This window comes from Octodon degus, unplaced genomic scaffold (assembly GCF_000260255.1).
Source record: "Octodon degus isolate 3935 unplaced genomic scaffold, OctDeg1.0 scaffold00072, whole genome shotgun sequence".
NCBI classification, from domain to species: Eukaryota; Metazoa; Chordata; class Mammalia; order Rodentia; family Octodontidae; genus Octodon; species Octodon degus.
In genome coordinates, this window is record NW_004524648.1 from 8,228,756 (window position 1) to 8,246,646 (window position 17,891).

General features: G+C 38.1%; 1 protein-coding gene and 1 pseudogene across 1 annotated transcript in view; one reads left to right on the forward strand and one right to left on the reverse strand.

Moving 5' to 3' along the window:
- Atad5 (ATPase family, AAA domain containing 5) overlaps nucleotides 1-17,891 on the forward strand; it is a 60,970-nt gene that overhangs the window by 33,769 nt on the left and 9,310 nt on the right. The window contains exons 9-18 of the mRNA XM_023719852.1: nucleotides 653-812; nucleotides 1,623-1,949; nucleotides 3,415-3,511; nucleotides 6,184-6,263; nucleotides 6,866-7,005; nucleotides 7,097-7,247; nucleotides 13,716-13,892; nucleotides 14,864-14,997; nucleotides 15,454-15,547; nucleotides 16,680-16,744. Coding sequence (XP_023575620.1) covers nucleotides 653-812; nucleotides 1,623-1,949; nucleotides 3,415-3,511; nucleotides 6,184-6,263; nucleotides 6,866-7,005; nucleotides 7,097-7,247; nucleotides 13,716-13,892; nucleotides 14,864-14,997; nucleotides 15,454-15,547; nucleotides 16,680-16,744 — 1,425 coding nt within the window. The remainder of the gene's footprint in view (nucleotides 1-652; nucleotides 813-1,622; nucleotides 1,950-3,414; nucleotides 3,512-6,183; nucleotides 6,264-6,865; nucleotides 7,006-7,096; nucleotides 7,248-13,715; nucleotides 13,893-14,863; nucleotides 14,998-15,453; nucleotides 15,548-16,679; nucleotides 16,745-17,891) is intronic.
- Nucleotides 1,402-1,514, reverse strand: LOC111817862 (annotated as a pseudogene).

Genomic DNA, 17,891 nt, shown 5'->3' on the forward strand with positions numbered 1-17,891 from the left:
CAGCTCAGCCCACCAGGGGGCAGGGCTGGCTGGCATGTGGTGCTGGGGGATTGAACCGCGGTCCCTGTGCTTTGCTAAGCTTGTTCTAAGTAGGTTCTTTAGACCATTGAGCCATCTCACCAGCCCCACGTTTAGATACTTTGTAAGTCAGCATTGTAGTGTAATAAATATGTAAAGGTCAATTAGTTGAGAGGAAGAAAAAGAAAAATATGAACTTTTATTTTTGAACCAAGTCTTTTTTTAAAAAGACTAAATCCTTCAAAAGCTATGTAAGGGCTGACCAAATAGCTCAGTGGATTAAAGTGCCTGCTTAGACGCAGGGGCCAGGGATTCAGTCCCTGGGGCTGCCATGCCGCCCCGCCTCTGGAGCGCACTGAGGTGGTGATTGAGACTGGGCATGGTGACGGGTGCCTGCAATCCCAGCTCTTGGGAGGCTAAACACAGGCAGATCAGTGAGTTCGATCTCTGTAGTGAGACCCTGAGGACCCTGTGGGCCCTGCCCTAAAATACAAAAAAAAAAAAAAAAAATTATGCAAATATAACCAGTCCTACAAAGATAATGACTTATGAACAGAAAATGATTGAGGGTATTGTGATTGACATTTGTAAATGATATGGATCTCATATTGTGGTGTTTTATTCTTTATTGCAGTTTATAAGGACAAGAAATGATTTTACTAAAGAAGTAAGAAATATTTTGCTGAAAGAAATTGGGTGGTCAAATCCTGACTTTTCTTTGGGAAAATATTTTCCTTTGCTTCTAAAAAAACGAATCGAATACCAGGTACTTTCTGAGTATCATGGTAGACAAGGTTAGTGATTGTTATTATCATTTATGCTGATATTTCAGTTTTGAAAACATGACTTAGCCCTTCACTCAGAAGTAGCCAAAATATGGCTTACACTGTGCAAGGACAACTGCTTATCTAAAGCACAGCAACTTGTACAATGTAGTGTTTGTGTCTGCCAGCGTCCAGAGATGCCAACACATAAAGATTGCTTTTATTTATTTAGTTTTGCAGTGTAGGGAATCAAACTCAGTTTCCTCCACCACTGAGATATATTCCCAGCTCTTTTTTTTTTTTAATTGGGAGACAAGGTTTTGCAAAATTGTCCAGGCTAGCCTCAAATTTGTAATCCTCTTGCTTTAGCCTTCCCAGGAGCTGAGATTACAGGCACATGTTATTTTGCCTGTGAAAGCCAGTTATAATTATGTTAGATTATTAGTCACTCATTTAAAGAGAGTTTAGGGGCCAGGGAGATAGCTCAGTAGAATAAGCACTTTCCTGGCAAGTGCAAGGTCCTGAGTTCAATCCCTGGTACCGCAAAAAGAAAGAAAGAAAGCTTTAGATGAGATCATTTAATGTGTATCTTCATATAGAAGGCTTACTTTCAGCATGTCAATTTTGATTCTTACTTTTTCATATTAATGTCATAAGACTTTCAAAGAGGCCATGCTAATCTTCTCTGTATCGTTCCAATTTTAGTAAACAATATGGAACGCTTCACAAATTTACGTGTCATCCTTGCGCGGATGTTTCGAAGTGATATGAAGATTATTGGGTATTGAAAATTGTTTTTGTTGATTAGTAAGCACATGCATTCTATAATTTTTGAAATAGAAAGTTCACAACTAGAGCCTGATGTCACTCAAAAAGAAACAAAAAGGAAACGAATGGAAACAGAAACTCCGAAGTCAAAAAGAAAGAAACTAAGTGAATATTCAGTAAATCCAGAAAAGATAAGCGAGAAGCCAGAAGAACTTGACAAAAGCAGCAATTCTTCTGGCAAACAGCTAGATTCTTCCAAAGGTGTATTTTCTAAAACATCCCGCAAGAAGCAAACTGCTTTAAGTACCACTTGCAAAGTGAAAACAGAAGCAGTAGTGGATAATGATATTCTGATAATAGATGATGAGAAAGAGCCTGTAGAAATACCTTCTGTTCCTGGTAAGTTGGATTGTCTTCCTCTTTTTCTATAACTTGTGTTTTTTATTTTATAATTTTTTTTTGTTTTGTTTTTTATTTAATATATTTAGTACAGGGTCTCACTACTAGATCAGACTCGTAGTGATCCTCCTGTTTTCAGCCTCCCAAGTGCTGGGATTACAGGCGCTGGTCAACCACGTCCAGTCTCACTTGCTGTCTCAGCGTGCCCTGGGGTTGGGGCCAGCATGGCACACTGGGAACTGAACCCCAGTCCCTGTGCCTGCCTAAGCAGGTGGTTTAGTCTGCTGAGCTATCTGGCCAACCCATGTTTTTCCACCACTCTATTTTTTTTCACTTAAGACACTGTTGCCCAGGCTGGCCTTGAACTGTGGATGTTCCTTCCTCAGCCTCCTGAGTAGCTGGGACCATAGGCCTATGCCACCAAGCCTCTCCTTTTAATTTATGCATATTGCAACTTTCAAATAATATATTTTTATATAAATGGAAGTTGTAATTTGAGACTGAAAGCTAACCATATGAACAGAGAGATGTTTCGTTTGTGCTTCTCTAAATATATATACTTAAAAAAATTTTTTTTTGTGGTGTTGAGAATCAAACTCAGGGCTTTGTACACGTTGCCCATGTGCTATACTACTGAGCTTTACCTCCAGCTCAATACATACTCTGTGTGTGTGCACACGCATGACTGTGCACTACTAGGAAATAAACCTGTGGTCTTCACACTAGGCTGTATCCCCGGTCTTCTTCAGTTTTTGAGTTAGGGCCTTGTCAGTCCCTAACTTGCCAGAGCTGGGCTTGAATATGCAATCTTCGTATCTCAGCCTACCAGATATGTAATTATAAACATGTGCTACCAAGGCAAGCTACATATGCTTCTTTAAAAACTTTAGGTCATACTACAAATACACTGTATTTCTCATTACTACACATTTCCATTCAGTTTAAATATTTTACCCAGTTTTCTGTTGAATTGATTTTAATTTCATCCATTTTTATATAAACTTCATGGCTTGTTTTAATACTTCATCTATCATTACTTTAAAATTTTATTTGGTTTTCGCTTTGAGACAAAATTTTTGTTTTGTTTTGTTTTGTGTTTTTTTGGCCGAACTGGATATTGAACTCAGGCCCCTGCGCTTACTCCACTGAGCCATCTCCCCGGCCCCCAAATTTTTGTATTTTTGAGACAGATTTTCACTATGCAGTTCAGGCTGGCCTTGAGCTCACTTTGTAACCTAGGCTTGCCTAGAACTCATAACAATTGTCTTGCCTCAGCCTCTTGAGTGCGTGGATTACTGGCATGTGGCCACCATGCCCAGCTTAAGGTTAAATTTTGGAATAATCTTTTTGGCACTTTGAAAACATTACTACAAATAATTATTGTGACATTATAGAAATTATGTTCATGTCTAAGAATATACTTATATCAAAGAATAAATAGTACCTATTTTTTTTTCTTTTTTAGATTCTGGAACTGAAGACATGCTTTGGACAGAAAAGTACCAACCTCAGAATGCCAGTGAACTCATAGGCAATGAGTTAGCTATAAAAAAGTTACATAGGTTGGTGACATTTGCAAAGGAATTAAGAAATAGTTTGTGAATTTAGTTTTACTATTTTATGTATACTAAAATTTAGAAATGAAAAAATTATAAAGTAATACGGTATATGGGGAAAAATTTTTTTTTCCAAACTGGGAATCAAACTCAGTACTTTATGCTTGCCAGGTAGGTGCTGTGCCAGTGAGCTATATCCTCGGCTCAGGAAAAGTTTTATTTTTTTATTTTTTTATGTTTTGGCAGAACTGGGGATTAAACTCAGGCCCTTGTGCTTGCCAGGCAAGCGTCTATCCTACTGAACTATCTCCCCGGCCCCAGGAAAAGCTTTTTAAAGAAAAGAATTTTAAGCAAAAAGTTTCTTTTCTCACATTTCTCCTTTCCAGAGTTTACCATAATTGGAACTTTCTTGTTAAACCTTCAAGAAAACAATAAATGTAGATCCTTTTTTTTTTTTTACCCTTCATTTATCTATTTATTTGGTACAGGGTCTCACTACACACCTTGGACTTGTAGTGATCCTTCTGTCTCAGCCTCCCCAGTGCTGGGATTACAGGTGTGTACCACCATGCCCGGTTTCAGGGCAGCTCATTGCACCCAGGGTTCCAGTGCCATCATGGCATGCAATATCTCATGCTGGGGACCAAACCCAGGTCCTTGTGCTTGCCAGGCAGGTGCTTAGACTGCTGAGGTATCTCTCTAGCCCCAGCCTTTCTTTTTTAACTAATAGGATCATGTTACTTTTTTTTTTGGTGGTGCTGGGGATTGAACTCAAGACCTTGTGCATGTACAGCAATTAACCACTAAGAAGAATATATGCAGTGTATTATTTGTTGAAAAAAAAATAAATAAAAATAAAAAATACCAAAAAAAAAAAAAAAAAAAGACCTTGTGCATGCCAGGCAGGTGCTTATGCCACTGAGCTATCTCCCTGGCCCTTACATTACTATTAATTCAGGTCCATGGGAAGTTTTGAAAAATGAAAAATTTTTGGCTTCATTATATATTTTTTCATGTATTTATTTATTTATTTTTTATAGAGGCCACTCAGACTGTGTTCCTTCCCTCTTGCTCCCTCCAAGGAGGAAGCAATAATTGGCTTCATTAAATTAAACTGTGAATTGTAAAACCATAATATTTGGCCAAAGGATTTTATGTAAGGAATTGTGGACCCAGTTTTGTTTTTTTTTGTTTTTTTTTTTTTTTGTGAACCATTCTAACAATATTGTAAAATTGGAACTGTTCCAAGAAACACTGTCCTACCAATATAATCCTAGGACTCAGCAGGCTAAAGCAAGAGGATCAATGTGAGTTCAATTCCGGCATAATCTACATAGTGACTCCAAGCCCAGCCTAACCTACATAGTGAGCTCTATCTCAAAATAAACAAACAAAGCAACACTATTCTTAGTTCTTTTTTTTTTTTTTTTTCCAGAACCAGGGATTGAACTCAGGCCCTTGTTCTAGTGAGCTATCTCCCCGGCCCTCTTAGTTGATTTAATAACATTTTAATAATGTACCCTTATAACTGTAAGGGTACATTCTGTTGTTTTGACCTCTTCAATGAAGAAACTGTTCTAGAACAGTTATTTGTCTAAAGCCACATAGGTAGACTGTGGAAAAGCCAGGATTTTCATTCAGATAGTTTCAGTCTAGACTAGAACTTAAACTTCCCACGTGTATTTAGTATTATATATTAGGTATAAGTCATGTCATCACACAGTATACCTTAATTCTTTTTAATTGCTGTATACTGTTTTTTTAATACGAATTTACCACAATATATTTTTTCCCCTACTAGGAAGAACTTTCATGTTTTTCCTTACAAAGGCTAATTTAAAGTGTTACAAGCCAGGCCTGGTGACACACACCTGTAATCCCAACACTCTGGAGTCTGAGGCAGAAGGATCATTGCAAGTTCCAGGCCAGCCTGGGCTACAAAGTGAGCTCAAGGCCAGCCTAACCTGCATAATGAAAGCCTGTCTCAAAAAGACAAAAAAGCAAAACAAAACACCAGTGTTGTAGTAAATGTTCTACTTTGGATTGTAAATGTTTTATGTTCATACAAAAATGTTTTAGTGGGCTGGAGAGATAGCTCAGTGGTCTAAGACCTGCCTGGTAAGCACAAGGACCCAAGTTCAGTCCTGGGTACTGCATGCCATGCCGGCCCCAGAACCCCAGGCATTCCATGCTGGCCACCAAAACCAGGCATGGTGGTACATGCCTATAATCCTAGCGCTGGGGAAGCTGAGACAGGAGGATCACTGAGTCAGAGCTGTTTAGCAAGACACTGTATGTCCGGTTTCCATGGCTGGCTCAGCATGCCTGGGGGCGGGGCCGGTGCGGCATGTGCTTCTGGGGATCAAACCCAGTCCCTGCACTTGCCTAAGCAGGTGCTTAGTCCACTGAGCTATCTCGCGATTGAACTCAGGCCCTTGTACTTACCAGGCAAACGCTTATTCTACTGAGCTATAATAAGGCCCCCCAACGATTTTTTTAAATTAAAATAATATTTTAGTGTTTAGTTGATTGAGATGTACTATGGAGTACAGCATATGCAAGCAATATGCTGTAATGTCCCCTGCTGTTGTTGTAATGTAAGGCTTAATGAGTGTCCTGTGAATTATTGTCACTAATGTGTTGTTTTGTTTTTTTTTAACGTGCATTTTTTATGACAGCTGGTTAAAAGACTGGAAAAGAAGAGCTGAATTGGAAGAAAGACAGAATTTGAAGGGAAAAAGAGATGAGAAACAGGAAGGTATTTTGAATTATTCGTTTCCATTTCACCAAATACTTTTAGAGTTACATTAATTTTTTGTTTGTTTATTTGAGAGTCTATATGTAGTTCAGATTGGCCTTGGATTTGCAGTATCACCCACTCTGGCCTTGAACTCACAGTGATCCTCCTGCCTCAGCCATCTGAGTGCTGGAATTACAGGCAGGCACCACCATACCCAGATTGTTTCATTTTTTTGAGACAAAAGTCTTGTTTCATAGCCTGGGATGGTCTCAAACACAAGATATCCTGTGTCAGCCTTCCAGATGCTGGGTTTTGTGTGCATGAGCCACTAAATGGCTTAGATTATCTGAAACTTTCATGGAATTTCAGAGTTAATATTTTATAGTTGGCTTCTACTTATATAAATTCATTTTTTAGCATGTATTGAAAAGAAATTTGCGGCTGGGGAGATAGCTCAGTAGAATAAGCACTTGGCAAGCGCAGGGTCCTGAGTTTAATCCCCTGTACTGTTAAAAAAAAAAAAAAGGAAAGAAGTTTGACAGACTTGATAAGAAGTTTTCATGAGATACAGTTGTTTCCTAAGCTTTAATTACTTTATATGCCTTTGGATACTTTTTCAGATTTTTCTGATAGCATCGACTTTCAAGGCAGTTCAGATGAAGAAGAGAGCCGCCTCTGCAACACTGTTCTTATAACAGGGCCGACAGGAGTGGGTAAAACTGCCACAGTGTATGCTTGTGCTCAGGAGCTTGGATTTAAGGTTAGTAACAGGTGCATTGGGAAATGTGGATGTGATAATTACCATTATTGGAAAACAAGTTGTTCTGCCTTTCTCTCATGTCCTCTTGTAGATATTTGAAGTGAATGCTTCCTCCCAGCGCAGCGGTAGACAAATTCTGTCTCAGCTTAAAGAAGCTACTCAGTCCCATCAAGTTGACAAACAAGGCATAAATGCACAAAAACCCTGTTTTTTTAATAACTACAGCATAGGCAAGTCACCAAGTAAGTAATAAAATATGAGAAATAGTTTTAATTGTCAGTATTTTTGTATTCATTTTTTATGTTTTCCTGCACACAGACATGCTTGCTTGCTTTTTTTTTCTTTTCATAGTAACGTGCATTGAACTCAAGGCCTTCCATTGAACTATATCCCCCAGTACTTTTATTTTTTATTTTGAGTCATTAATCATTTATCCCCGATTAATGACTCTTAAACTTTGTTTTTGTTTGTGTGTTTGTTTGGGACAGGGTCTTGCTGTGTAATTCAAGTGGACTTGGACTCACTATGTATGCCAGGCTGGCCTTGAACTTACAGCGATCCTCTTGCCTTAGCTTCCCAAATTCTTTTTTTTTTTTTGGTGGAACCAAGGATTGACCTCAGACCCTTGCCAGGCAAGCACTTATTCTACCGAGCTATCTTCCTGGCCCCAAGCTTCCCAAATTCTGGGATAACAGGCATGTATCACTACGCCTGGATAAAATTTTAAATCTCTTCAACAATATCATTACCCTTTGTAGTCAGGTCATTTATTTGTTGAAGGACTGAGTCATTTGTGGTAGAACTTCTCACATTCTGAATTTGATGGGTGATTGTATTCTGAAGATAACAAGTAACACATTTCTCTTTTCTTTCTTATAAACTTGTAGTTAGATCTAAGAAATTGAGTGAGCAGATTTAGGTTCTCTTGTGGCTGGCATGTATGAGTCAGCTGAGCTTCTTATGACATGAAGGAAGGAATCACTTCTAACTTTTAGTGATACTGAGATTGATCAGTAGCACTGGCGTTGAACTTCCTTTTGTCTCAGCCTCCCAAGTGGCAGGGAATACAGGTGTGAACCACATACCTGGCTTGTGTATTTAATGTTACTGTAAAAGGCAGCTTTTTATTTTGCAGTTTTTTATTTCTAGTATTTAGATTAAAAAGTTGATTATAACACACAACTGTTATCCCGGTACTTCGGGTGGCTGAAGTAGGATGATTAAAAGTCCAAGCCCATGCTGGGCATAGGATGTGACAATAATCCCAGTGTTTGGGCTTTTTTGTAATCCCAGTTTTATTTATTTATTTTTTTGCGGAACCGGGGATTGAACTCAGGCCCTTGGGCTTGCCAGGCAAGCACTTATTCTACTGAGCTATCTCCCAAGCCCTGTAATCCCAGTTTTAAAAGGGCTGGGGATGTAGCTCTGTGTTAAAGTCATGGGTTCAATCCCCAGCACCATCGCCAAAAAAAAAACTGATCAGTGAGTTCAGATATTTTCATTAAGACTCACTCATTATAGGGGCCGGGGAGATGGCTCAGTAAGATAAGCGCTTGACTGACAAATGCAAGGATCTGAGTTCAATCCCCGGTTCTGCCAAAAAAAAATACTCATTATAAAATCCTACCCCACTACTCTGTTATAATGATAATTCGCAGCTGTTAGAGATTTTTGTCTAGTGCTTGGTTTGGCAGCACAGGCATGCAAGAAAGAGATCTTTGGTAGACTCATTGTGGGGTGTTTAAAATGAAGATGTACAAAGAATAAATATATTTTGTACATCTTAAGCTTTTTTGCCTTTATTAGTTGCAATTCTTTTTTTATGCATTTAGTACAATGGATACAGGGTCTACAGGGTCTCACTACATAGATCAGACTCGTAGTGATTCTCCTGTTTTCAGGACAATCCCAAGCGCTGGGATTATAGGTGCGTGCTACCACACCCAGTCTGTCTCAGCACGCCTCGGGGGCTGTGCTGGCATGGTACTCCGGGGATTGAATCCTGGTCCCTGCATTTGCTTAAGCAGGTGCTTTAATCTGCTGAGCTATGTGGCCAGCCCTCATTCATTCCTTTCTTAGTTCTTTTTTTTTAATTTATTTTATTTTATTTATTTATTTATTTTTGTGTGTGTGTGGCCAGCTCAGCCCACCTGGGGGCGGGGGCTGGCTGGCATGTGGTGCTGGGGAATTGAACTGCGGTCCCTGTGCTTTACTAAGCTTGTTCTAAGTAGGTGCTTTAGACCACTGAGCCATCTCACCAGCCCCTCCTTTCTTAGTTCTTAAGAGGCATGTGTTGTAGTAAGCTCCAGAACTGACCAGTGAGTTTTGTGTTTTGTGTTTGGCGGTAGGGACTCAATCCGGGCTAAAAGCACACTACGCAAACACTACTACTGAGCTACCTCCTAGCTGTTTTTCAACTTTATTTTGAAAAGGGATCTCACTAATGTGTGCAGGTTAGTCTCAAAGTTGGTATCCTCCTTCTTCAGCCTCCTGAGTAACTGGGAGTAGATAGATGTGCATGGATAGATTCTGCAATCAATGAGATTTTTTTTTTTATTTTTTTTTTTGCGGAACCGGGGATTGAACTCAGGCCCTTGCACTTGCCAGGCAAGCGCTTATTCTACTGAGCTATTTCTCCGGCCCCTCAATGAGATTTTTATTTTTTATTTTTGGTCTCTTTTGAGACAGACTCTGGCTATGCAGCTTACTTTGTAGCCCAGGCTGGTTTCAAACTTGCAGTGATCCTCCTACTTTAGTTTCCAAAATGCTGGGATTACAGTTATACACCATCACACCTGGCTTTCTTTTTGCAGATTTTACAAAGATTTATTTTTTTAGACAGATTGTTATAAACTCATAGATTTGTATATATTTAATATGTTTCAGTTGTGTTATTTTGAGACAGGGTCTTGCTATGTTGTTCAGGCTGGCCTTGAACTCATTATATATCCCTGGCTGGCCTCAATTCAAGGTGATCCTCATGCCTCAACCTTCTGAGTCCTGGGATTATAGACTTGTGTCACCATGCCAGACTCTGTCAATTGTTTATGCACATTTTCCATTATTACTTAAAACCCTTTTTCTTTTCTTTCTTTCTTTTTTTTTTTTTTTTTTTTTTTCCTGTCGGGGGTCAGAATGCCTTCAGGGCAGGTTTGGCTGGCTTGAGTTCTGGGGATCGAACCACAGCAACCTGAGACTGACTGCTTTGTTGAAGCAGCCACTTAAAGAACTGAGCTAAGGGGCAGGCCCCCTAAAACCCTTTTTCTTTATCATTGATTTTTTTTTTCTTTGTGGCTGGCTCTACCCACTTGGAGGTGGCGCTGGCATGACATGTGGTGCCGGGGATCTAACCATGGTCTCTGTGCTTGCCTAAGCTTGCTTTCAAGCAAGTGCTTTAGTATGCTGAGCTATCTTGCTGGCCCTCCTTATCATTGATTTTATTTTATTTATTTACTTATTTTTCGGAACTGGGGATTGAACTCAGGCCCTTGCGCTTGTCAGGGCAGCACTTATTCTACTGAGCCATTTCCCTGTCCCTTATCATTGATTTTAAACAGTTTAATTATGTTGTGCCTTGGTGTAGTTTCCTTCATGTTTCTTCTACTCAGGCCAGTTGTGACTCTTCCACAGGTAGATTTACAGTTTTCATATTTCTTGAAATACTCTTTCTGTCCTGTCTCCTCTGTGGTTTTTTTGTTTGCGTTTTGGTGTTGTTTTTTTTTTGTGGAACCGGAGATTGAACTCAGGCCCTTACTGAGCCATCTCCCTGGCCCCCGTTTTATTTTTTTGGACAGGATCAGTGTTTTGGTTTTCTGTTGTATTTCAGTTTAAATAATTATTACTATCATGTGCTTAGTGTTTTTGCTGCATTTTTAGGCATGTGGAATACTTTATAATAACAAATATTTATGTCCATTATTTATTTGAACAAACACAGGGTCCCACTCTGTAGTTCAGTCTGGCTTTGAATTCATGTAGCCCAGGCTCACCTCAAACTCATGGCCATCCGTCTGCCTCAGGATCCCAAAGTGCTAGGATTGCAAGTATGTGCCACCATACCTGGCTATCTGTGGCATTTTTGACATGGCTTTTCTTTTCTTTTTTTTTTTTTTGGTGGAACCAGGGATTGAACTCAGGCCCTTTCGCTTGCCAGGGAAGCGCTTATTCTACTGAGCCATCTCCCCGGCCTGACATGGCTTTTCAATTCATGAGTTTCTCTCTGGATTATACTTTTCTGCTTTGGATGTCAGACTTTGTATAATTTACCTTATTTAATGGTAGCTATTTCTGAGTCCTGTAATTATCCTTGAACTTCCAGAATATAATTCAGTTACTTGGAAATAATTATTCTTTAAGTTCTTTTAAGATATATTAAGACAATAGCAGTTAGACTGGGTTAGTTCTGAACTACTTGGGCAAACCTGAGTCCTCTGGCCTGTGTTCTTGATTATGATCCTTTCCACTTTGTCTGGTGGGAAAAGGCACTATCCCTAGTTCTCTATGAACCTTAGAAATTGTTTCTTCTAGAACTTCACTGATGGTCAGATGTGGCACATGTCAGTAATCCCAGCACTTCTGAGGCTGAGGCAAAAAGAATGCTGGGAGCTTGAGGCCAGCCTGGGCAACAAAGTTAGCGCAAGGATAGCCTGAGCTACATAGTCCAATGCTGCCTCAAAAAGATAAAAATGAACAACCACTTCGCTGATAAGGCTATAAGAGGATTCTGCAGATTTCTAGAGCTGTCTTTGCATAGCTGTCTCATCTCCGTTATTCTATCCTACGATTTCTGTTTGCCTGTTTCCCCAGATACATTGTATAATCTCCTTGGCTCAGGAAAACCTCAACTAGGGTTTTCCTTATCACTTGGAAATTCATGCAAAGCCATAAACCAGTAGGAAAGCCTAGTGTTAGCTTGTCTGTTTCTTGAATCTTGGGGATCAGTGTCCTTTGTTGGATGATGGTCAAAGTCTTGAAAAATGTTGTTTCATGTATGGGGATTAATTATTTTCCTTTATTATTTTATTTTTTTTAAATTTATTTATTTATTTATTTGTGTGAGTGTGTGTGTGTGTGTGTGTGTGTGTGTGTGTGGCCAGCTCAGCCCACCAAGGGGTGGGGCTGGCTGGCATGTGGAGCTGGGAGATTGAACCACGGTCCCTGTGCTTTGCTTTGCTTAGCTTGTTCTAAGTAGGTGCTTTAGACCACTGAGCCATCTCACCAGCCCTTCCTTTATTATTTTAGATGGTAGGGTAAATACAGTCCCAGTTTACTGTATTTTGGAAGAATTTTTTTTTTTTTTTTTTGTCTTTTTGAGACAGGGTCTTCTATACATTCAGGCTGGCCTTGAGCTTACCTTGTAACTCAGGCTGGTCTCAAACTTGTAATTCGTTAGAAGAATCTTATATCTTTTAATCCTCATATATTTTCATCTTTGGCTAGTAGGGAACTATTTTCATTGGCCTTTGACCTTTTGACCTAATTGCAGCTGTCAGATATTTAGATCTTTTTCTAAAGACATGATTCTTTTTATGGAAAAATAAAAAAAAACCCAAACATATTAATAAAATTAGGGCCAGGGGTATAGCTCAGTGACACAGCACCTGCCTGGCAAATGAGAAATCCTGAGTTTGATTCCTGATACCAAAAAATTACATTAAAAATTTGACCATCTTAAAATAAAAATTAACATATATTTTAAAAGAACAAACCAATCTTTGGATTGATACAAATCTATGATCAAGTAATCCATGGTGTATCAAATTGTGAGCAAACTACTGAATGTTTCTTACAAACAAATGTCTATTTGATGTAAAGAAAAATTTTTCACCTTAAGATTTTGCATCTCGGGGGCTGGGGAGATGGCTTAATAAAATAAGCACTTACAAGGGCCTGAGTTCAATCCCCGGTTCCACAAAAAAAAAAAAAAAAAAAGATTTGCATCTCTTACTTATGGTTTTGAAATTTGTTTTTTAGTAAAATGATGTTGAGGTCTGCAACATTCAAAAAATTTATTAAGTTTATTTTGTTCAGTAACTAATATGTAAGGATATGGTAAGATATGGTAAAAAATTTGGCAATTGAGGGAGAAAAAAGAATAAAACATATTAGGAAATTGTATAAAGATGGTAAATGAAGATCTTGCTCTTGGTGCGTATAATAATTAGGACATGTAAGGACTAAGTCAAGGTGTTTAGAATAGAAAAAATGACATGGGCTGTGGAATAAGTGTCTTGAGACTTCTGCAGATTGGTGTTCAACCATGTATTTAACTTTGTATCCATACGCCAAAGGATCTTTAGGAATGCATATTGTTTTATTTCTTACGACAGCTTACTATGGGGTTAAGTCAAAGTTGGACAATAATATTCTGTAATGTGCTCAATACTACTGTTATCATTTTTCTTCCCGCCTCTTCTGACTTTAGGTAGGTAGAAAGTCAGTGGAAAGGTTGTGAACATGTTTTGATCAACATGTCTGCTTCTTTGGAAAAGCGGATCATTCCAAGTGGCTGACCTGTCCTGTAGAGCCAGTGTAATTATAGTACAATAATAATTGAGTGTACAGATACTTATACGTAAGAAACAAAATTTCTGTATTGTCAGTTTTTACCTGGTAGTAGAAATATAGGATGTTGATAACAGTATCTTGCCATCTGTATAATTTTTAGACTATTTATTCTTAACTTCTTAAATGCAATTTGGTTTTTGTAGAAAAGTTAAACTCCCCTAAGAAAGTTGTTACATCACCACGGAAACTTCCTCCATCATCACCAAAAAGTAGCAGGCAGAAGAGAGCACTTCCCCCTAAAACGTTGGCAAATTACTTTAAAGTATCTTCCAAACCCCAAAATAATGAAGAAATAGAAGCACTTCTCAAAAATGATAAAGGTAAAACATTGACAAAATAAATTTGACTTTTTAAAATATTTATGATTGGGGGCCAGGGAGATAGCTCAGTGGAATACGTGCTTGCCTGGCAAGTGCAAGGTCTTGAGTTTGATCCCTGGTACCACCACCAAAAAAATAAAATATTTATGATCCTTATGCATAAAAGCATGGACGTTTTATTTTTCATGAGTTTTTTTTTTTTTGAAACAGGATCTTTATCTGGCCTCGAACTTGTGGTGGTCCTCTTGCCTCAGCTTCCCAAGTGTTGGGATTATAGGCATGCACAACCTCAGTTCCATTGAAGGCTTACATGCAGGAGTTTTAATGTTCTGCTTCAGTTTTGTTTTTTTTTTTAATTAAATTTTTTTAATATATATTTAGTGCAGGGTCTACACAGACTTGTAGTGATCCTCCTGTTTTTTAGCCTCCCACGTCCTGGGATTACAGATATGTGCCATCTTGCCCAGTCTCAGTTGCCATCTCAGTGTGCAGGGTGGGATTTGCACGGCAGATGGTGCCAGGGATCGAACCCCAGTCACTGAACCTGCCTAAGCAGGTGCTTTAGTCTGCTGAGCTATTTGGCTGGCCCTTTTAAGTTTATTTATTTATTTAATTAAAAAAAAATTTGTTGATACAGGGTCTTGTTACACAGTCCAGGGTTCCAGGGGCAGCATGGTATGCAGTATACCAGGGTTTGAACTCCAGTCCTTATGCTTGCCAGGCAGGCACTTAGACCACTGAGCTATATCCCCAGCCCTCTGTTTCAGTTTTGATAAGGGATTTTATTTTGAGTTTATTTTGTGACAATATCTGGTGTTCTGTTAAAAGTTGACTTTGGGGGCCAGGGAGATGGCTCAGTAGAATAAGCACTTCCCTGGCAAGTGCAAGGGCCTGAGTTCAGTTCCTGGTTCTGCCCAAAAAAAAAAAGAAAGTTAACTTTTACCCAAAGTTTAAATATTCTGTTTATCCAGGAATCAAAAATTCTTTGGAAAAGAAGCAAATTGCGCAGACTAAATCTACTAATGCAGTGAATTCAAATGCCAAAGAATTTGGACCTGAAGAACCCAATAGGAAAAGTGCAACATCTCTCATTCTTTTTGAGGAGGTAGGTGTAGAATACACATTCATGGTATCTCCTCTTTTGTTTTTCAGTAAAGAATTATAAAATAAGATAGCCATACTCATATTTATTTGTAATTAAAGTGAATAAAACTGAGAAATTATTTTGAGTTACACACATGTAGTTGTAAGTGGCCGCAATTTTTTTTTTAGTCTAATACTTAATATTTGATAATTTTAAACATTCTTGGGGCTGGGGAGATAGCTGAGAATAAATGCTTGCCTGGCAAGAGCAAGGGCCTGAGTTTAATTCCCGGTTCCACCAAAAACAAACAAACAAAAATTCTTTAATGATACAAGACAGGCTCAGTATGGTTTGTAGTCACATTTTCCAAAATTAATATTTTTTTTGACATATTGTATGCCTACATCTAGTTAACATATAAACTGATATCCAGTAAGTTTGTTACTCATTATTAATACTGTAATAAATGGTTTGTAGGTTGACGTCATTTTTGATGAAGATGCTGGGTTTCTGCATGCAATCAAAACATTTATGACAACAACTAAACGACCTGTAATCCTTACTACAAGTGGTAGGTAACAATAATTTTTAATGTACCTAATTACTTTTGGTTAAAATGTTTTGGGATAGCTTTTAATTTTAGGTAGAAAAGTTTCTTTAAAAGTCAGTTAATAGGCTGGATATAGTGAGCATTCATGCAGTTCCATCTACTTGAGGTGCTGAGCCTCAGGGGCGTTGCTTGAGCCCAGGAGTTTAGGTGAAGTAGTGACAGCTCCCCTCAGGTTGGGTGTTGGCCCATGCAGTCCTCCTAGCACTCAGGAGGCGGAGGCAGGAGGGGTTAGGAGTCTAGGCCAGTCTGGGCTGTTTACCAAGACCCTGACTCAAAAAAACAACCAAACAAAACTTGCTTCAGACACAAAACAGACACATACATTCACATAAAACACTATTTTCTCAAGTAGGAAAGTGTTTTCTTAGCATGTGTAAGGCCTTGGGTTCCTTCTCCAGTACCACAAAAACAAACAAAAGTTGCTAGATTACATCTTTTTTCTAAAATGAGGAAATTCATAAATCTTTTAAGAATTATTCAATCCCAGCTCCAAAAAAAAAAAAAAAATTATTCAAACTTGAAATTGGTTTGTAGCCTTTTGTAATTGTAAAATTCATATTTACTTTAGGTCAACATAAAAACTGGTATTCCCTGAGGATTTATAATTTGCATGGTACTGTACAGGCACCTTCCCTTAGTGTACTGGTTTTCCTATGCATATATACTTATATAAAGGTATATTTAGAAATTAGGCAAATAAGAGATTAAGAATAGTTAACAGTCAAGTAAAACAACAACATACGGTAAGAAAATTGCTAGCATGATTACTTAGGTTTTGGGGCCATCATTATTAAGCACAGTGAGGGCTTCTTGAACACAGCACTGTACTACTAAAAATTTGTTAACAAAGAGGGCAAAGTGACCAAGGGGCAGGAAGATGTACAGCACAGGGATACTGCAAAAGAGGATGGTTGATCAAGTGCCTTTGGAAAATTGCTTAACTGAAGGTAGCAGAAACTACAGAAAGGAAAACCAGAGATAAAGGGAAACTACTGCAATTTCATAACTGAGAAAATGCTGAATGTTTTCACAGAGAAGTAATACTACAATTAGTGCTCTTAATGTTTTTTTTTTAAATGTCCTTTTTCTGTAGATCCAACATTTAGTTTAATGTTTGATGGCAGCTTTGAAGAAATCAATTTCACTACTCCTCCTCTGGTAAGTTTTGAATTTTGATAAATTACATATCATACTTTTATAAAAATTGATTTATTAAATTTAGTTAGGATACTTTAGTGTCAAAACTTTGGAGTTTTAGAAAACTGCTTATTTATTTTACTTTAATAAGGTTTTTTTAGATACTTAAATTCTTTCTACATTCTAATGTTCATTTGTTGTTATCCCAGTACTTTATTAAGATAAAACTTAAATACAATTAAGACTTGTACTTATCTTATTCTACTACTTAATGGAAGTTAACATGCGTAAAAAAGCCCAGTGTAATCCCGACACAGATCAGAGTATCTGACATTTTCCATCAGCCGTTGTAGTTAGCCTTTTCAGAAGTAACTATTATTCCTTTTTGTTGTCACTCATTCTTTTCTTCTTTTTTTGAGACAGGGTCATGCTATGTAGCCCAGGCTGACCTTGAACTCACAGTGATTCTCCTGAGTGCTGGGCTAATAGGCACATACCATAATACCCAGCTTCTTTTTTTGTTTTTTTGAGACAGGAGCTTGTTATACAGTTCATTCAGGTTGGCTTAAAACTCTCAGTGATTCTGCCTCAAGCTTCCAAGGGCTGGGATTATATGTCTACCACATCTGGCCTGCACTCATTAATCCAATTTTCTAATTCTAGTTTTAGAAAGTTACATATTTTCTTTTTTTTTTTTTTTTTTTTTTTTTTTTGGTGGAACTGGGAATTGAACTCAGACCCTTGCACTTGCCAGGGAAGTGCTTATTCCACTGAGCCATCTCCCTCATATTTTCAATATTATAGTAGTATTCATTATTTCTGGTAACTATAAAATATTATCAAGCTATATAATTACTTAATCTTAAGGGCTTTTTCCAGGCTTATAAAACTGCCAGCAGTGTTCAGGTTGGGGAACCTCTTATAAAAATGTCCTTGTCCTGGACTAGACATTTGTTTAATTTTTTTGTTTTGTTCTGTTTTTGAGGGAGGGTCTTATAATTCAGGCTAGGCTTATACTTACTGGTATAGCTTACAGACTGGTTTCAAAACTGTAGCAGTCTTTCTGCCTCAGCCTCCTAAATGCTAGGATTATAGGCATGAGACCACTATGCCTAGTTCATACATAATAAACTATTTATTTATTTATTTATTTATTTATTTATTTATT